At 40.2% G+C, this 21,590-nt stretch overlaps 2 protein-coding genes and 1 pseudogene across 2 annotated transcripts in view; all 3 read left to right on the top strand.

The window, feature by feature from the left end:
• The window catches only part of LOC145489537 (retinoschisin-like), an 11,265-nt gene extending 7,462 nt beyond the window's left edge, over nucleotides 1-3,803 (top strand). The window contains exons 4-6 of the mRNA XM_081468520.1: nucleotides 916-1,173; nucleotides 3,217-3,358; nucleotides 3,793-3,803. Coding sequence (XP_081324646.1) covers nucleotides 916-1,173; nucleotides 3,217-3,358; nucleotides 3,793-3,803 — 411 coding nt within the window. The remainder of the gene's footprint in view (nucleotides 1-915; nucleotides 1,174-3,216; nucleotides 3,359-3,792) is intronic.
• An 8-nt stretch (nucleotides 3,804-3,811) lies between these two features.
• On the top strand, nucleotides 3,812-8,976 carry LOC145489535 (lactadherin-like; the record flags this gene model as incomplete). The annotated part of the gene is made up of 6 exons (XM_081468517.1): nucleotides 3,812-4,198; nucleotides 4,611-4,752; nucleotides 5,541-5,893; nucleotides 6,419-6,560; nucleotides 7,133-7,309; nucleotides 8,029-8,976. Coding segments are annotated over 6 exons (1,395 nt in total), but the record flags the coding sequence as incomplete, so codon positions are not given.
• Nucleotides 8,977-9,060: 84 nt separating this feature from the next.
• LOC145491302 (mucin-like protein) lies at nucleotides 9,061-20,385 on the top strand (annotated as a pseudogene).
• Nucleotides 20,386-21,590: the final 1,205 nt, after the last annotated feature.

Here is a 21,590-nt window from a genome sequence, read left to right as displayed (position 1 = left end):
GCAGCCACAACCAATTTACTGTAGGAAAAAAATAAACATGTTATTTGCCGGCTTAGGGTCGGTCCGTATAGTGAAAAACTGTGACCTTGGGCTTGAAAATGCTGCCCGAGGCCGCTCAAGACCTCGATCACGGTTTTTCACTATACGGACCTTCCAGCCGGTAAATAACATATATACATTTTTACGTGTTGTACCGTATTTTGACGAGCCCGTAGGGCGAGTCGAAATACAAACAACGAGTAAAAATATAAAGCGATACTACACACTAAAACATCTAATGAGAGATTTATAATCTAACTGTAGTAGTCAATAAATTTATCAATAAAAGAGGGAGACAGTTTTGCGTGCGCGCGCCGACCTGTATACGGCAAACAGGTTTTCTACCATAAAAATAACTGTACAATGTCGCTGTATATTTGTACTGTTATTTGGACGGTATTCGCTGCAGTTGGACAATAAATATTTATACTTGTATACTCTTTGAAGATACATCAGGCGGGTTAGCTCAACATACCGTTAGTTATTTTTACACTACCCAAATTTGGTTTAATATTTTGACGCCATTGTCTCCAGTAATAGTGTGTCAGTAGTTACTGGTCACATCTCGTAGTCTTGAAGTCTGCAATTTTGAGACTTTCAAGTTAACCTCCAGCCTAGTTATGTTTAAATACTGGACAGGACAGGTGAAGGAAGAATTTACAGTTTACACTTTAGTTTAAGGGAGAGAAAAAACACAAAACATTCACAAAAAAAACCCACATTAAGAAAGAAAAACAGGGTTAGGGATGCTTAGAGGTACATTCGTATGGAGCTCTTGAAAGTAAAGAGCTTCAGCACAACGTAGCTCAATTCCCTAAATAAGGAGTCACGGGCAATCAAACAATACATTTATGAGTCGACGTATTGTACTTGCAGTTTAGTGTAGCTCATGGAGCTACCAATGCTAGGCTTAATCACAGGACAGGGAACGGCAAAACAGGCGCATGGTCAACTTTGTTCCTGGAACAAGGACAATGGATTCAGGTGGATCTTGGTGACATCACAAAGGTGACCAAGATCGCAACTCAGGGCCGAGCAGAATTATATGAGTGGGTGACTGAATACAAGGTTTCTTATAGCTATGATGGCGGTTATTTTGCGTTTTACAAGAGCGGCCAATATGGCTCTGACAGGGTAAGTTACACCAAAACACTAAAGTTAAAGTCATACAGTAATTCAATTTTTCGTTTGTTTGTTTGTTTTCGCTTTATCCTTTGGAGATTGAACTTCCACGTTAACTAAAGGAAAACAAAGTCTACGCTGGGCGAAGTTGTACATAAAGAACGCATTTTATCCCGACTAGCGACTAGAAGTATTTTTTCTCCCCCAGTGGATAGGATGCTAGTCCTTCGGAGGGTTATCCCACCCCACTCAAGCACTAAATTCACCGGTACCCATTCATACACCTGGGGGAAGAGAGATACTAGAGAGCTAAGCTCGCGCGTTTTTGAGACGCGGACGGCAACCGGAAGAGAAGATTTCGCATAATAGGACCGTATTGTCTCCCAGATTTTTTATACTACTCATCTCTAATGAAGAAAATATACTTAGCAATGTGAATACGTTTGTGTGAGGACAAGTTAAAAGTGAAAGTAGCTCACTTGCAATTTTTTTGTATTCTGAGCAATTTCTAGTTTTCTAGATATCGGAGGAGCTTTTAGTACTGTAGTTGGCCATATATGCTTCCATATTTTACAATGTTTCAGTAGACAACTTGTGAATTTCGTTAAATTTTTAAAACTTTTTATAATTCTTTTTTGAAATTTTTTTTTAAATTTTGTTAAAAAAATTTAAAAAGATTTTTAAAAAGTTTTGATATTGATGCGTAGTATTTACTCATACGTATTGTGAACAAATTTATTTAGCGACGCTGGTTACACGACCAAATGCACAAAAATGCTTAGAAATGTTACTTTTGTTGCACAAATTGCATATTTTTGCATCAGAACAAATAAAAGAAGAGAGAAACAAAAAAGTTTTGGCTTTGTTTAGCAACTTTTGAGCAACTTTCGTTACAAAAAGTAACTTTTGACTTTTTTTGGAGCAGTTTTTGAGCAACTTTTTGAGAAATTTCGGGCAACTTGTGGCAAGCCCTAGGCGTACCGAACAGATCTAGACAATCGCGAAAATATCAATTCATTTTTGAGTAGGCGTCGTCCTCGGCGTCGTCGTTCTCGGCGTGCTTAAGCTCCCTAAAGGTCAGGTAATACGGGCAACAGTTTTCTTCAACTTGTCTCGCAACATTGTTGCATTGCAAGTTGAAACACATTGTTGCACGTATTACCACGTTTGTGGCCAACTTATCTCGCAACAAAATACAGTGCTTCAAGTCTGCGGAATTCTTCACGTATAATCGGTCAATCGTGTTTTTTAAATAAAGATGGAGCCTTCTTTCAAATAATTTAGCGTTTCCACGAACTTCCACTTCGATTTCTGGCCGTCATTTTCTTCTTAATTTTCCGTGCCAGCGAAGTTCTCTCAGTATGAAGCTCGCTTTCGTTTCAGATTGCTAGGCGAAAAGTTGTGTTTTTGGGACAGTTCTTCCACGCCGTTTGTCTTTTTTGCTGCTTGTGTGAAGGGACAAACGAGGTGTCCCAAAGACTATGATAGCCCTTGAGGTCTTTGCATAGGGCAAATTTATGACAATCCGAGAGTTACTGGTCTACTTCGAATTCACGCCCGCCTTCACCGTCCGCTATGTTTGTTTTGTTTGCCGCGTTGCCACTCTCCGCGACAGCCAATCACAAGCGTTGAATTCAAATTTGTTGCAAGACAAGTTGTAGCTTCAGTGGTAATACGAGCAGCAAAACTAAAATTAGTTGCAGAAAGTAGAACTCGAATCTACTTTGCGCAACATGTTGCCTCAACTTGCAACACTGTAATTTGCTGCGAGACAAGTTGGTCACAAACGTGGTAATACGCGCAACAATGTGTTTCAACTTGCAATGCAACAATGTTGCGAGACAAGGTGAAGAAAAATGTTGCCCGTATTACCGGACCTTAATGAGGGTAACTCCACAAACGTTGTTATATCTGATATTTTTTAGCTACACTCTCAATATCGCATTGTCCAGTTCGATCTCCTTGAAACCGGCCACTCATCGTGGTCGTCCGCTTTTGCTAAACACTTTGTTGACACTTGCCATTACGTACACGTGTCTGTTGTTATCACTTTAGGTCTTTCAAGGCAATAGTGACCGAAAGAGCGTTGATATCAACATACTGGATCCACCAATCTATGCCCGCTACATCCGAGTTCAACCGGTATCGTATCATGGGTGGATGTCACTAAGAATGGAGTTGTATGGGTGTCGTTCAGGTAGGATTATGTACAAATATACGCACGTATGACATAATCATAATATCTTTCCTAATACTAGAGAGCTAAAATAATGACCACGGCGACGCCAAGACTGAGGCCTCGTAAAAATAGATATATATTTAACCTTTGAATTTTTTTATTATCTAGATCTAGCTGTTCAGTCGCCAATTGAACTTAAAACCCGCCCAAACTTAATATGTAACTGCAGTCATCATTTCCAAAAGAAAGTGCAAAAATTTCGTCGTCGGGGCTCACGTTCACCAAAATACACAAAAGTTTGACATTTCACGTCATATACACAAAGATTTATACCGCACGTGAGGCATCTAAGCAGTCGAAGGAAGAATCATTCCACCATAACAATTGTACAGTAAGTTGGCAATAGCTAGTCAGCAGTTTGTATAACTGATATACTATATGCATGTACATAGGTCACTTCTAAAATAAAACAAACTACAAATAAAAATCACTATTTCTCCTTCAGGTTTTCCCACCCCACAACCCCCTGCTTGCCAGGAAGGATTAGGTCTGGAAAATTATGCCATTCCGGACTCCTCAATAACTGCTTCAAGCTACGTAGCTCCGGGTACAACTTTATATATACCAGGCAATGGAAGACTTAATTTCAGGCTTAAAGCAGGACACTATGGAGCTTGGGCAGCTGGTAATCTACGAGACAACAATTGGTTTCAGGTGAATTTTGGGCGTTTCGTTAAAGTGATGATAGTTTCCACTCAAGGAAGAGACGATACTTACGAATGGGTGACAAAGTATCGTTTGACGTACAGTTATGACGGGAAATTTTTCCGTGACTACCTGGAAGACGGTTCTGTCAAGGTAATTTTTCCTCAATCTTAAACCCTTTTGTGTGTGTGTGTGTTTTTGAAGAGTACCGAAGGTAATTCCTCAAATTATTTTTACTCATGGTCTTCAAAATCGCGGGAAGATCAAGAAATAACCAATCATGTCACGAGTTATAATCACGTAAAGAGCCCAAACCGATCTATACGCATATTTATACTCCATTAAAACACCCACGCAACACCAATGGTGTCTAACCCCCAAAGAACTAAGTACGATGTCTGAAAATATCTTGAGAATGATTACAAAGGGGATACGACCCACGTTAACTATCTTACCCTACATACACTCTTGGTTTTAGTTTGTCTCCACACGTTCTATTGTGTCGTCTTAGTTAATTATGCCATGTCGGTAATCAAGAAACCCGCACTCTTTTGTTCTATTTGAGGAATTTGAAGGGAATAAGGATCGATTCTCAATTGTGAGTCACAAGCTAAAGAATCCTATTATTGCACGCTACATCCGAATCAATCCATTGGAATACCATGTCTGGATTTCATTGAGGGCTGATGTCTATGGTTGTAGATCAGGTACGGAGCTGTCAACGTCAAAGTAGTAGTAGAGGCAGCTGCAGCGGCCGTGGCAGTAGCAGTGGCAGCAACATGAGCGGTAGCGGTAGTGATCGTGGTTGTGGTAGTGCTCGTCGTAGAGATCGTGCTAGCGGTCGCGGTAGTGGAAGTGGTAATGGTAGTGGCAGTGGTAGCGTTAGCGGTAGTGTTAGTGGTAGTAGTCGAGGTAGTGGTAGTGGTAGTGGAAGTGGCAGTGGTAGTGGAAGTGGCAGTGGCAGTGGTAGTGGAAATGGTAGTGGCAGTGGTAGTGGAAGTGGTGATTGTAGTGCTAGTGGCAGTGGCATTGACAGCGGTACGTAGTTTTAGTGGTTTGGATAGTGGTTGTAGTAGGAATTTTCATACAGTAATTGCAATGGTAGTTGTAATTGGTGTGGTTGCGGTTGTGTTAGTGGCAGTGGCAGTGGCAGTGGCAGTGGCAGTGCATTGGCATGGCAGTAGCAGTAGTAGTGATAGTGGTATTCACTGTGGATGTGGTAGAGGTAGTGACAGTAGTAGTGGTAGAGGTAGTGGCAGTGGTAGTGGTAGAGGTAATAGTAGTGGTAGTGGTAAAGGTAGTAGTAGTGGTAGTGGTAGTGATAGTGGTAACAGTAGTGGTAGTGTTAGTTGTAGTTGTAATGGCAGTCGTAGCACTCTTTGGTTACTTGTTTACTTGTCCGTTAACACTCTACGTGCCTGTGTTTTTATGGGTCGACTTTCATTTTTGTTGTTAAAGGCAACAACAGCCTTGTTTCCCCGTCTTGTTTTCTTAGGTTTCCAAATACCCCAAGAGGTCAGATGTAGGGATCCACTAGGGATGCAAGATAAGTTAATTCCAGATTCTGCTGTAACAGCCTCCTCTACACTGGCCCATGCGACTTTATTGTACGCTCCTGGTAATGCTAGACTGCACTATAAGGGAGGAGTTGGACGTTATGGAGGCTGGATACCAGCAGTGAGTGATCATAGTCAGTGGCTTCAGATCAAGTTTGGAAGAGACACGCAAGTGACTGGTATTGCCACGCAGGGTTATTACCATGGGCCTTATTATGTGAAGAGTTACACACTTCAATACGTTGATGACCGCGGTTTCCTCCAGCAATACCAGCCAGAATGGCATACCAAGGTCAATATTTTGAAAATAATCTCGTTTGAATTTACAATACTATACAATACAATAGACAACATTAATTCCGTGTCTAGCTGCCCACTGTCCCGGCAGGAGGTAACCGACAGTTAACTTATCTAAAAGCCAATAAATACGATTGGTCAAGACTTTCGGTAGTCTCGTCTGCAACCTTTGGGGGAGCGTATAGTGGCATCCCAAAAAATAGCTGCGGAGGAGACTAGAATTTCGGTGAACGGAATCTACAGCCTTAACTAGTATGCAGTAATCACAATCAATTAATATTTGATCTAAGAGAGGTAAAAAGCCATTGAAGAACTTCGACTTCTCAAAATAAAGAAACGACAAATAGTGAGTTTCCTTTAACTTGCAAGAAATTGCACGAGCTACGATTGATCATTTCATTCTCAATTTCGTTCAGAATAGCTGATCGAGATGTTCGTTAAATAATGAGGACAATCTAGGTCTCTTAAAATGGTACAGAGAAAAAAATCTACATTTTACAAAACAGTTATTCTTTTTAAGACTTTTAAAGCCAGCAACGATAAAGACAGTGTTGTCAAATATGACCTGATTCCACCAGTCATCACAAGGACCATAAGAATCATTCCTGACGACTGGTACATTCTCATCGCTTTGCGAGTAGAGCTGTACGGATGTAAAGCAAGTAAGAATCTTCATTACTTTCTTTAATTGGTAATATAGCCCACCTTTACTGTACAAACTCCTGAAAAAAACCACCCTATTAATAAGGTTGGCCAACTAGTTTTACCTAACGCTGCCTTTCTGTGATACTCATCTCCTCTATATTTATAGCGGAACTCTTGATTTAAAAATGTAATGGAAATACTGACAAATAGCACATACCTTGTAATATATACCTGATGTCAGCAACTCCCTCCATTTTCGTGCACACAACTAGATTAACACGCAAGGTTCTTTGAAGCTGTGTCATGTGGCATACTCCCTCCATCAAACCCCACCAGCCTCCTACCCTACCACAGTCCTACATCCTTATAAAAAGATCGGTCTACGTGCACGTTTCCAATACAGTCATTCTTTATGATTGTAAGCACTACTGCGTGACATGGCAACAGCTAATTCTCTAAGTAGGGAGCGCCTGCTGGGATTGAACTGGATGGTTATTTTGATGAATACAACTACCAAGATTCCCTGCAGGCGAGTCTCATAGAGGGAATGGGCCATTCGTTGTAATAATTTTATGTTCTTTTTTTGTAGTTAACGGTGGTTATTCAGACTGGAAGCCGTACAGTGTGTGTTCAAAGACTTGTGGAGGTGGGGTGAAGACACGAAAACGAACGTGTACCAATCCACCACCGGCAAACGGAGGGAAAAATTGCAGTGGACTTGGACCCGACAGTACTACCAGCGAATGCAACAAGCAGAAGTGCCCAGGTAAGGATATGGACAATATTGTCAGCTACATTTGGATCATCTTTTAAGCGACTTCAAATGCTGGCAACTCGAAATGCAAGCACACTAGAACATACAAATAAAAAGCCTTTCCAAGAGAATATTGTAAAGAGCTAGGCTAAAGGCTAGATTCCTGAGCTAAGCTTTGAAGTATACAAAGAAAGACTCCTCGTTCAGTGTGGCTGAGAGAGGATTGTTAGGAGCTACAGTGTTGGGTAAGCGCTAGGCTAAAAAGCATACAAAGAAGATCATTTAACCAGTATGGCTGGGAGAAGATTGTGAATAGCTAGGCTCAATGTAAGACTCGTGCGCTAATCTAAAAGAAAATTATAAAATCCGGGCCTCGGCCCAGTGTTCCAGGAAGAAGGGTTGTGAAGCATTCTTCCGTATAACGTGCTGGGATTATATTGCCACAAACAAAGGACATTTTAAAACTATCCAAATTTCATTCAAATTTTTCCAACATTTATTGAAACTACCTTTTTTATAAAAGCTATTTTAATTTTTTTTTTCCAATGGCCTGCTTTTTTAGTCATTTTTTATTACTATTTTTTCTTTTACCAATTTTCATTGTAATCGGCGCCATGTGCAGTAAGAAAATTTGAAACTTTGTAAATAAAATTATTTATTACAAGTACATAGAAAGGGATCGTTACAGATAAACATATTTTTGTTATTTATACTATTATCCATTTTCGTAGTGAACGGTGGTTATTCAGATTGGGGTCCGTACGGTAAGTGCTCAAAGACTTGTGGGGGTGGAGAACAGACGCGTAAAAGAACGTGTACCAATCCACCACCATCACATGATGGAGAAGACTGCAGTGCATTGGGACCAGACAGTTCTAGCAGGGAATGCAACAATCAGGAGTGTCCAGGTAAAATGGACAAATAGCAGCCGATAAGTTCCACAAGGTGACGATCACCGACCCCGTGTCACTTATCCCACGGAAAAAAAGGCACCAAAATTACACTGAAATTAGTACAGCTTTGAACTTTTTGAAGTTTACCGCTGACCAACTACAGGCTTTTCGATTGAATCGCGGCGTCAAACCAGTTTAACTTACTATGATCAGGGCCGGGTTGCGCCGAACTGAGCTGGCTAAGGCTAACCCAGGAGTAAAAGTTAACCGAAGTATATATTTTTCTTGCATAAAATGTTATTCACTACTTATGTTTTTTGTAATATGAGATTATTCAAACTCAGAAGACCAAACAATTTAAGCAAAAACCTCACCGCCAAGTTTAATAGAAAACACACAAATTAAAATTCTCGCTTATCCTGACTCGGTTAGTCAGGCTTTAAATAACCACGCCCGAGGACTCCGCTTTTAGGCTTGGCAAAATCTATACATTATTTACCGTTATTGACCCAGCTGTGATTAACTTCGCATCAAGTAACACAGCCGAAAAGTAAAATTCCACAACACACACTAAAGCTTCCATTAGTGAAAGAAACCTACCGTGCCATATAATGTTTTTCCAGATAACGGCGGGTACGCAAGCTATTGGTGAAATAATGAACAATTATTCACTTGCAAATAACGAGCAAGTAATCCATTGAATTTACCATTCTGAGAGGTCCGATTCGGTTCTTATTATCTCGCTTCTATATAGTAAATGGTAATTACTCGGATTGGGGACCGTATGGCGAGTGTTCAAAACCTTGTGGAGGTGGGGTGAAGACGCGTAAGAGGACATGTACAAATCCGCCCCCAGCAAACGGGGGAAAAGACTGCAGTGTCCTTGGACCTGACACTTATACCATGGAATGCAACATCCAGGAATGTCCAGGTATAATGGAAAATCAGTTGAGACTGTTTTTACCTTTGTTCCAATTAATCCTAAACTACAAAATTGTCAATATATACAAAGGGATATTTACAGATCTCGGAGTAACAACTGCAAGAACCTCTTTTTTTGCACTGGTGTTACACTTGAACTGCACCCCTCTCAGGCAATCAAAATCAAGTGATTTTTCCATGTATATTATTACACACACTCTAGCATCCATTACTGAAAGACAACTACCTTGCCATATAATGTTTTTCTAGATAACGGTGGGTACGCAAGCTATTGGTTAAAAAGTCAGCAATTATCCAATTGGAAATAATTTGCAAGTAATCCATTGAGTTTATCGTTCTGAGAGGTCCGATTTGGTTCCTCTTATCTCGCTTCTATATAATAAGTGGTAATTACTCGGATTGGAGACCGTACGGCGAATGTTTAAAATCTAGTGGGGGTGGGGTGAAGACGCGTAACAGGACATGTACCAATCCGCCCCCGGCAAACGGAGGAAACGACTGCAGTGTCCTTGGACCTGACACTTATACCATGGAATGCAACATCCAGGAATGTCCAGGTTTAATGGAAAATCAGTTGAGTCTGTTTTTAACTTTGTTTTAATTAATCCTAAACTACAAATTGTCAATATATACTTAACAATTATACCATGAGCGCGCGTTGGATATGAGATGGTAAATAGCCAACGAGGCCCGTAGGGTCGAGTTGGCCAGAACCAATCTCATATCCAACAAGCGCGAATGGAATAATTGTTTTATTAAACTCTCAACCTTCGGTTTTGCTAAATTTTATTTAAGCTAAAGAAACGACCGGAAAGTGATGTGACTTCCGGGCGCCAAAACGACATGATCTCATGATCACATGATAAGTGCACCGCCGTGCGAACAGTTGAATGAAAAATCAAAAGCGAAGCAAATAACAGCTGAACTGAATCTACAGTAATCTAAACTTCACGGAATGTTTTGTACGGGTAAAAACCTTACTGCAGTGCTCTCAAGTGTTTAGACTGCAAAACAGTCGTATTTTTTGCGAACGAAAGGTCTGGAGCGAGTGTAAAAACGGCGTGGGAAAATGGGGAGAGACGCTAAAAACGCCTCAAACGCCCTACGGGCGTGTGAGGCTCGGGCGCTTCACACGCGAAGATCGCGCCTTCCGAAAACTTCCGAAAACGACTGTTTTGCAGTCTATCAAGTGTTCAAAGTTTTAATTGTGGACATTTACACTACAGTTGTAAAAGTACTGGCAAAGCTTCTCTGATCGCCATGCCGTGAAACGGAGGTTGAACTGGTGGAAAAATATTTTCGACAAGAACTGCTTTCCCAGGCATTTGATGGGGAAATTCGTCTGGGATTGGTCTGCACTGCTGCTGGATTTCGTTTTCTTTCCCCTGCACTGAAGTGGCAGTACCAGAAGACGCATTTCCAATGAAATCACTGAGAACGAGTGACAGCTGTTGTTGTTCCATCGAAGGCCGCTCGTTGTAGGACTGCCTGGTCAGACTTGTGTCCCGTTATGGACTTGATGTGCCTCGTCTTGCAATTATGGTCAGAGAGCACTGTGACAGATGTAGCTCTCAGGCAGTGGTTTGTGAGATGTGGCTCTATACCTGCTCGCTTTGACATCTCTTTCATCGTGTTGTCGAGTTCTCAGTGGCAAAATCAGTTATTAGTGTTCTACTACTATTGTTATAACATGAATGTAAGAAGCATCAGTAATGTATTAGTATCGTAGATTAAAAAGGGTAAATGTATTGTTTTGTAGAGTATATTATGCAAATTTTAGTATTGTAAGTAGCATGTGTAATTGCAACGTATTGTTAATTAGAGTAAATAGTGTTAGTAGTTGTATTACTGTTATAATAATAATAATGATAATAATAATAACAATAATAATAATAATAATAATTATAATAATAATAAAAGTATTGTTATAAAAAGAAAAAAAAATCATGTCGTCGAGCGGAGTTGTACCAAGAGGTGCGCTGCAAAACCGGATTTTGCCGTCTGCAGGATTAAACTTCTTGCTTTGACCTGCTCTTCGTCTCTTAAACAGAGCATCTAACGTTAGATTGAGATGGCCCAAGTAGTTCTTGAGCGTTTTACTGGACATCTTTCAGATCCCGGGACGGAAAATATCTTCGCATCCGATTCATCCTCAGCATCTGCGAGGCTTCCCTGGTGATGTTTTGTAGCCGGCAAGGAACCAGGTTGACTTCTGTTCAGTTCGTAGCATTCAACCCCTTGTGGAGTTTTTCGTAGAGAAAGCATTGCGGGTGTCAACTGTCGCTGGTTTTCACGTCCTTGTCTTCCCAAAAGGAGGCCGAGGTAGAACCAAGCCGTCCTCTGTTACTGGGCAGGATTCAATCTTTCGGCTGGACCGAGTTCGTCGCCCCCAAATAGTTTCTTCACCTGCTCTTTTGTGAACGACGCCAGCTATTTTTCTCGTTTTCCTTAGGTCTTTCACGAAAGCGTCTAAAACTTTATTTGCCTCAGTGTAAGCGGGGTCAGGGATTATGGAAAACGGTTTTGTGGCGGCGAGCGAAGGAAACGATCAATGGCGGCTCTTATGGATTTCGTGGATGAAATCGTATAATGCGTGCCATCTTTCTTCCTCGCAGACTTGTAAAAACACTTCAAACAAACATTCAGCTCTTCTTTTGACATTTCTGGTATTGGTTTTGAAAATGTGGTGCCACCAGGACTAGCAAGCCGTTCTGTAACTTTAAGGTAAATATTGTTGATGTTACGTAACCTTCACGAATGCGTAAAATCTCGACGGTCATACTTGAAAGTTTGCAACTTTTAAGGGAAACTTAACGGATACGTACCGTTAAATAATCTCATCCCGAACTTTGCGGCTTTTTTTTGTTGTTTCTGGGACGGCCTTGTCGATAATTTCTTGTATTTCTTCCGTGGATAGCTCACCAAATCTGCCTTTTTCATCCATCGACGAAACTTGGCTTCCCGCGAAAAATTTTATGCTGAGTGACATTTGCCGCATTCATTTCCATATAGGGTCAAACGCCAGCATAATGGCTGGTAACCGAGATCTAGTGAAACATTCAGAAAGTTAGATTTGCATTATCCGAGGTTGAGAATTTAATAAAAAGGGATATTCATAGATCTCGGAGTAACAACTACAAAAACGCCTTTCTTGCGGTAAAAATTATTTCACCCGTCGTTTACTTATTTGATTCACTAGTCAAATAATTAACAGGCCTAACAGTTGCTAAATTGCAATTTCCTAGCGCCTTTCACGTCAGCTACTGATGGTACTCTCTATATGTAATAGATGGTTTTCACTGTCACGCAAGGAAAAATAAATCGAAAAGTTTTACTATTCAGTGGATAAAGTCAAGAAATTTTAATGTTATAGGAGACAGGTAAAGAAGACACTTCTCCAAGATTTGGAGCTCTGTGCTCCACCAACATGGCGGCCGGAAAATAGTGCAAACATCTGGATCTTACTTTGGCTATCTAGGCGACTGATTATCTGAACTAAACCAACAAACATTTACACAAGCTTTTTTCCTAACACTTTAATCCTGAAAGGCTAAAAATTACTAGATAAGTGTATATTTTTTCACAAACGCGATCGGAACGGTATGTGGCGCAACGCCATAACTCAAAACTTCGAACGGCGCTGGTTTCCAAACCAAGCACGCTAATGAGCTGAAAAGTTGTAAACAGATATAAGTTTAGATCCCCTTACGCCTTATTAGGATAAAAATTTTCGTGGCTCTTTAGTTTTGGATTTTCGAATTTGATGACGCCACGTGGAAACGATCTATTCATAGATCATACGGCATCAACTTTATCTTTGAGGACGCTAGATCTTGCAAAGGGTATTGTCAATTATCATGCAGACTTTTTAAAATCTGCCAATTAAAACTGCATTGTTTGACGCAGTTTTTCGGCCATTTCCTGAGCAGCAAGTAAATTTTGCTTGCCTTTCATAAATAGCATATCGGGTTTTGAAAGATTGTCTTTTTAAATTCGAGAAAGAAACAATGAATTTGTCGAAGATCCCATCAAACTCGTTCCCCTTGACGTAATTGTACAGAAATACAAAACTGGCTTTTCGTCACTCATCTTTTATAGTTAACGGAGGTTACACTGATTGGAAACCGTATGGCGCGTGTTCCAAGACCGGTGGGGGTGGGGTGAAGACGCGAAAACGAACGTGTACCAATCCACCACCGGCAAACGGAGGAAAAGATTGCAGTGGACTGGGACCCGACAGCAGTACCAGCAGTTGCAACAATCAGGAGTGCCCAGGTAAGGATATGGACCATATTATCGCGTACATTTGGATCATCTTATCAGCGACTTCGAATTCTGGCACCTCCGAAACTAACTAGACTAGGAAAGGCAAAGAAAAACCTTTTTCAGAGTGACTGGGGGAACATTGTGAAGAGCTAGGCTAAAAGCTAGACTCCAGAGCTAGGCTATAAAACATACACAGAAAGATCCTTCGCCCGGTGTGGCTGCGAGAGGATTGTAAGGAGCTACAGTGTAGACTAAGTTCTAGGCTAAAAAACATACAAAGGAAAATCATTTGATCAGTATGGTCGGGAGAGGATTGTGAAGAGCTAGGCTAAAAGTAAGACTCCTGCGCTAGGCTAAAAGATATACAAAATCCGAAACCTTTGGCTAGTGTTCTACGAAGAAGGGTTGTGAAGCTTTCCTCCGTATGAGTTAAGGTGATGGGATTCTATTGCCATAATCAAGACATATTAAAATTACCTGAATTTCCTTCTCTTCTTCCAACAGACATTGAACCTAATTTTTTTTGTAAAAGCTATTTTAATTTTCATCATTGAATAGTTTTAACTGTGACCTGCTTTTTTAGTCATCTTTTATTATTATTTTTTGTATCTTTTCCCTATTTTTATTGTAATGGGCGCCATGGGCAGTTAGAAAATTTGGCTCTTTGTAAATAACATTATTATTATGGGAACTTAGAAAGGGATGCCTGCAGGTAAACGTATTTTTTGTTATCTATACTATTATCCATTCTCGTAGTGAACGGTGGTTAGTCAGATTGGGGTCCGTACGGTGAGTGCTCAAAGACTTGTGGGGGTGGAGAACAGACGCGTAAAAGAACGTGTACCAATCCACCACCATCACATGATGGAGAAGACTGCAGTGGACTGGGACCAGACAGTTCTACCAGGGAATGCAGCAATCAGGAGTGTCCAGGTAAAATGGACAAATAGCAACCGATAAGTTCCAAAAGGCCTAGGTGACGACTAGCAACCTGGTTCACCCAACCCACGAAGAGAAAAGGGACCACAATTCCACGATTGAATTGCTGGCTCAATCTAGGTCCATTTAACGTAATCAGGGCCGGGTTGTTTGGAACTGAGCCGATTAACGCTAACCCAGGATTAAAAATTAATCGAGACTTAAATTTTTCTGCCATAAAAATGTTTTTCACTGCTTATGTTTTTTGTAGCTTAAGATTACTCAAACTGAGAAGGCCAAACAATATAAGCAGAAAACCTCACGGCCTTGTTAAGGACAAAACACCCAAATAGATCAAAATTCTTGCTTATCCTCGGTTTTTTTTAAATTTTTTTAAATTTTTTTTTTTATTTTATTCTTCCAATTCCTAGCTAATACATAGATATGTAAATATAACGTAAAGAAAGTAAAAAGTAACCGATAGTGCTTTGTAAGGAAGAAAAAAACGCAAAAAACAGAAATTACATCACTTAAATTGAATTACATCGTATATTGAAGAGGAGGAGAGGAGAGGGGCACATCTAGATAAACTAATTTCGTACCCCTTAAAGTTGTGTATAACTTGAGATTATTAAGAAAAAGAAAAAGAAAAAGAAAGAGAAGAGGAAAAATGACAAAATAGCTCAGAAAGTTATAAAGAGATAATGTTTTCATTAGTATTGAGCAAGGTACCAGCGTGAAAGTGCTTTTCTAAACATTTTTTAGATGGTTTGTCTCTAATGGATTGCGGAATATTATTCCAAAAGAAACTTCCAATAATGCTGGGGCAAAATCTCCTAAGATTAGTTCGAAATGAAGGTATTGCAACTTGGTTGGATGATGCACTACGGGTACTGTAATATGTAGTTCAGATCCTAATGAAACAGGTAAATTAGGAAACTTATCATGGTGGAAATAATCATAAAAAAGCATACACGTGTTCAGTTTAACAATATCCTCGGTTAGTTTAATCAGGCCTCAAATAACCACGCCCAGGAACTCCGCATTTGGGCTTGGTTAAATCTATACAATGTGTATTATTTGCCGTTATTGACCCAAATATGATTAGCTTCCCACCAGGTAACACAGCTAAAGTGTAAAATTCCATAACACACACTAAAGCATTTATTGCTGAAAGAAAGCTACCGTGCCATATAATGTTTTCCCAGATAACGGCGGATATCCAAGCTTTTGGTGAAAAAATGAGCAATTATTCACTTTCAAATAATATGTAAGTAATCCATAGAATACATCGTTCTGAGAGGTCTGATTTGGGTCTTCTTATCTCGCTTCTATATAGTAAATGGTAATTACTCGGATTGGGGACCGTACGGCGAGTGCTCAAAATCTTGTGGAGGTGGGGTGAAGACGCGAAAGAGGACATGTATCAATCCGCCCCCGGCAAACGGAGGAGAAGACTGCGGTGTCCTTGGACCTGACACTTCTACCATGGAATGCAACATCCAAGGATGTCCAGGTATAATGAGACTGTTTTTAACTTTGTTACAATTAATCCTAAACTACAAATTGCAAATATGTATAAAGGGATATTCATAGATCTCGGAGTAACAACTGCAAAAACCTCTTTCTTGCAATAAAAAATTCTTTCACCCATCCTTTACTTATTTGATTCAGTAGTCAAATATCTGTCAAGGCCAAACAGTTGCTAAACTGCCAGTTTCTAGTGCCTTTGACGTCAGTTACTGATGGTGCTCTGTAATTCATAGATAACGTCCGGACTCAACTTTATCTTTGAGCACACTAGACCTTGCAAGGGCATTTTCAATTACCGCGCAGGTATTTTACAACGTGCCTGATGATTAAGGACTGCATCGTGTGAAGCAGTTTCTGAGCCATTTCTTGAGCACCATAAGTAAATTTTTTTTGCCTTTTGAAAATAGTATTTCGAATTTTGAAGCGATGTATTTTTAAATCCGAGAGGCAAACAATGAAAGTCTCTGCCGTCTTCGGGACTATCAAGCGTGTCAGGAACTTAGTTTCCCGTGAGACTCTTACCACGATCTATAAAGCTCTCATCCAACCATACTCTCATCCAACCATACTGTATGGGGCAGCATAGGTGTGTGTCATTCTAAGAGACTCCAAAAGCTACAAAATAAGGATGCGCGTTTAATTACTTTCCCTGACTTGAAGATAAGAACTTCCACTTTACTCGGTGACCTCGGGTGGGATTCTTTGGAGCCAAAGCGTGCTAAGCCACTAGCAATTATTTTGTTTAAGGCTCTCCAAAATCCTTCTCTGACTAGTTTAAATATCATTTTTAAGTCTACATCTTATATCCAGTGTTCACTCACATAATCTAAGAAATTCCAAATACAACCTTTTCGTTCCTAGACCGAATACTGAAGCAGGCTTTTAAGCCTGCTTCAGAAATACAAAATTGGCTTTTCCTCACTCGCCTTTTGTAGTTAACGGAGGTTACTCCGATTGGAAACCATATGGCGACTGCTCCAAGACTTGTAGGGGCGGGGTGAAGATGCGAAAACGAACGTGTACCAATCCACCACCGGCAAACGGAGGAAAAGATTGCAGTGTACTGGGACCCGACAGTACTACCAGTGAATGCAACAATCAAGAGTGCCCAGTAAAAATATGCACAATATTATCGCCTACATTTGGATCATCTTATCAGGGACTTCGAATTCTGGCACCTACGAAAGCAACTAGAGTAGAGCATACAAAGAATAGGCGCCTTTCCTAGAGTGGTTGCGAGAATTTTGCGAAGAGCTAAGCTGAAAGCTTGACTCCAGAGCTAGGCTATAAAACATACAAAGAAAGATCCTTCACCAAGTGTTGCTCGGAGCGGATTGTGAGGAGCTACGTGTTGGCTAAGCGCTAGACTAATAAACCTAAGAGAAAGATCATTTGCCCAATATGGCTTGGAGAGGATTGTGAAGAGCTAGGCTAAAAGTAAGACTCCTGCGCTAGGCTAAAAGATATACAAAATCGGAGCCCTTGCCCAGCGTTCTAGGAAGAAGGGTTGTGAAGCTCTCCACCGTACGAGTTAAGGTGTTGGGACACCACTGCCAAAGTCAACTGACATTTTACAATTACCTGAATTTCTTTCTTTCCAACAGACATTGAACCTGCCTTTTTCATAAAAGCTAATTGAGTTTTAATCATTTAATTTTTTACCAAGGGCTTGCTTTTTTAGTCATTGTTTATTACTATTCTCTGTATCTTTTCCAGACTTTTATTGTAATCGGCGCCATGGGCAGTTAGAAAATTTGGCCCTTTGTAAATAAAATTATTATCACGAGTACATAGAAAGAGATCTCTGCAGGTAAACATATATTTTTCACTTATGCTATTATTCATTTTCGTAGTGAACGGTGGTTATTTAGATTGGGGACCGTACGGTAAGTGCTCAAAGGCTTGTGGGGGTGGAGAACAGACGCGTAAAAGAACGTGTACCAATCCTCCACCATCACATGATGGAGAAGACTGCAGTGCGCTGGGACCAGACAGTTCTACCAGGGAATGCAACAATCAGGAGTGTCCAGGTAAAATGGAAAAATAGCGACCGTTGACTTTTATAAGGTGACGACCAGAGACCCCGTCTCACTCATCCCACGAAGAAAGCAAAGACCAAAATTCCACTGAAGGTAGCACATCGCTAAGCTAATGACACCCAAAAGCTTCAACCCTCTGAAAGAAGCGTTCGTAACCTACTTTGATTTAAAAAAAGTGATGGACTAACAATGGCACATACCTTGTAGGAAATACCTGATGTCAGCAATTCCTTCCATGTTCGTGTTCACAGCTCTGTTGACTTTTAACACACAACTTTTTTTGAAGCTGTGTCATGTTGCATGCTCCCTTCCACAAGTTAAAACCCTCTGGAAGAAGCCATTGTTACTTACCCTGATTCAAAAAAAGTGATGGAAAGACTAACAAAGAGCTCATACTTTGTAGAAAATACCTGATATCAGGAACTCCCTCCATTTTTGGGCTCACAACTCCATTGACATTTAAGATACAAAATTTTTGAAGCTGTGGCATGTTGCGTACTGACCACTGCCCCACCACATTATAAAAAGATTCCTTCACGTGCACGTTTGCTATACAGTCATTCTTCATGGTTTTAAACACTATTCCGTGATCATGCAAGGGCCAATTCCCTAAATGAGATGCGCCTGCAGTGATTCATTATCTTGGACTGGGTGGTTATTTTGATGAGTACATCTACCATGATTCCCTGCAGGCGAGTGTCATAGGGGGAATGGGCCATTCGTTGCAATTATTTTATGTTCTTTTTTATAGTAAACGGTGGTTATTCAGACTGGAAGCCGTACGGTGTGTGCTCAAAGACTTGTGGAGGTGGGGTGCAAACACGAAAGAGAACATGTACTAATCCACCGCCTTCCAATGGCGGAGAGGACTGTAGTGCATTGGGACCCGGCAGCACTACCAGGGAATGCAACAATCAGGAGTGCCAAAGTAAGAAAAACTTCTTTGGTTGACCAAACTAGCTGGCCAATAGCGAGACGATTTAAAATCATTAACTCTTTCATTTCAGTGTCGTTTCTCAGTGAAAAAAAAAAAAATTCTTAATTTTTATTTTTGCTCTGTAAATAAAATCATTATTATGAATACATAGCGAGAGATCTCTGCAGGCAAACATATTTTTGTTATTTATAGTATTATCCATTTCGTAGTAAATGGTGGTTATTCAGATTGGGGACCGTACGGTGAATGTTCCAAGACTTGTGGGGGTGGAGAACAGACGCGTAAAAGAACGTGTACCAATCCACCACCATCACATGATGGAGAAAACTGCAGTGGACTGGGACCCGACAGTTCTAGCAGGGAATGCAACAATCAGGAGTGTCCAGGTAAAATGGACAAATAGCGTCCGTTAAGTTCCATAAGGTGACGACCAGCGACCCCTTCTCACTTATCCCACGAAGAAAGTAAGGACTAAAATTCCACTGAAGTTAGCACATCGCGAAACTTTTGAGGCCCAATAGTTAAAACCCTCCGGAAGAAGCCATTGTTACTTACCTTGATTGACAAAAAAAGGAATGGAAAGACTGCAGGGATTCATTATCTTGGACTGGATGGTTATTTTGACGAATACAACTACCATGATTCCCTGCAGGCGAGTCTCATAGGGGGAATGGGCCATTATTGAAATTATTTTATGTTCTTTTTTATAGTAAACGGTGGTTATTCAGACTGGAAGCCGTACGGTGAGTGCTCAAAGACTTGTGAGGGTGGGGTGCAAACGCGAGAGAGAACGTGTACCAATCCACCGGCTTCCAATGGCGGAGAGGACTGCAGTGGACCCGACAGCACTACCAGGGAATGCAATAATCAGGAGTGTCAAAGTGAGACAAAACTTCTTTGGTTTCACATTGTGTGATATGTTGTCAGGCGGGCATGGAGGCAGCTACGCTTGCCAAACTAGATAGCCAATAGCGAGACGATTTAGAATCATTATTCTTGTTTATTCTTGTTTATGAAAAAAATCCTTTTTCAGTAGCTGTTATTGCAATTATCAGACAAGCAAGAGGCCAATTTCGTTCGTTTCTAATCGGATTATTTTCACTTTTCCATTACTGATCACTTGAAAGAAGAAAAAATATGTATATCTTATAATTACTTGTATTTATAATTTATCAAAGTTCTCAACAAAAATAAAAATTGTTGGAATATTTTTGTTTCTTTACTTTTTTTAATGCAGAAACTCGGAAGCTAGTGGGACGCTACCAAAACCGAGGACGAACTCTGGGTGACATCCTGTTCAAATTTAAACGATTTGGCAAGATGCGAAAGCTAAATCATAAGAATTGGAGACCTCTACGGCACAAGGGGAAAATGCAAGTGGAATAAGGAACCATTATATTCACCTCTCTCACCAGTTGAACATTTTCTACTTTTCAGTCTGTTCAATGCTTTTCCTGAAGACTGATGCAGACTATTAAAAACAAATAAAAACTCGATCTCCTCAAAAACTGATTTCAGTTCACTTATTTAAGGGAAGAAAGTCAATTTCCAAAATCTTCAATTGAAGTCTTATATGACAGTTTTGTTTTTAAGATATCCAGTATCTTAACAGCTCAAAATAAATATAACAAAGCTTTCAGCACGCACACATCCCAGTTAGACTGGGAAAAGATATATCTACTGCCCTTCAAAACAACATTGGATACTAAATTAAGAGAAATCCAATATGAAACATTAAGCACGATCTTGTACACACAAGATGCCGTTTAAGTTTAAAAAAAAAAGATTCTCTGCGATTTTGTGAAAAGGAGTTGGAGACCATAGAGCATCTCTTAGTGTACCGAAAGTGTGTATGTTTTGGGATGATTTAAAGGTTGTTCTTAATTCTTTAAATATAACTGTTAGGTTTGATATCAAGGATGTCCTTTTTGGGATTTTAGATACCTAAAGGTTAATATAACAGTTCTAGTCAACAACATCCTTCTTGAAAGTAAATATTTTATTTAACGCTGTAATTAAATAAGGGCTCTTTATGTTTAAGACTGTTAGTCGACAAAATTAAGAAAAGAAAACGTTTCAAACCGAACGTTTTATCGCGAATAAAAACAACAAAATCCATTTCCACGACAAAAAATGGAAACCTTTACTACCTTTAAAACAACAGTAGCTCTTATCTGAAACCTCGTTTTTTTAAGATGCCCTTAAGTACTCTTTATTTTGTTTTAGTTGAATAAGGTATGTGATCCTTGTAGTGTAGTGCAGTGAAGTTTTCTTTGTAGTTTGTAATTAAGGTAATTGTTGTAAATTTTGTAATGTTTGTACGTATCGACCTGCATGTTCTTGTACTATCTCGTCGTCGGCATTGGCTTTTGTCCGAACGTCAATTTCTTCTAACGATCTTCTCTTCTTTGATGGCCTCGGAAGTGGCTTAGCAGGCCAATCTTTGCATAAAATTTGCGAGGGCAGAGAGGGCACGGGAGGGTGGGCGGGGGCCAAGGGGCTGCGAGGCAGCGTTTTAGTTCTTCACGTTTCTCCACGGCTTTGCGTCTCCATTCCGCTTCAAACATGGCAGACTCGGTGGAAATAGATTTAAACAATTTTATTTCACCATTTTCTCCTTAGTTTTAGCTTTGATTTTGAAAATATATCGAACAGCGAAAACTGTCTTTGACCATATTTCAAAGCAACTCGAATTTCATCAAAAATTCTCCGCTACGTCGTCTCGTTGTTTGTAACTGTGGTTAAACACGGTCTTTTGTGTTTGA

Source organism: Orbicella franksi, chromosome 6 (genome assembly GCF_964199315.1).
Source record: "Orbicella franksi chromosome 6, jaOrbFran1.1, whole genome shotgun sequence".
Lineage (NCBI taxonomy): Eukaryota > Metazoa > Cnidaria > Anthozoa > Scleractinia > Merulinidae > Orbicella > Orbicella franksi.
This window is presented reverse-complemented; position numbering and strand designations above follow the sequence as displayed.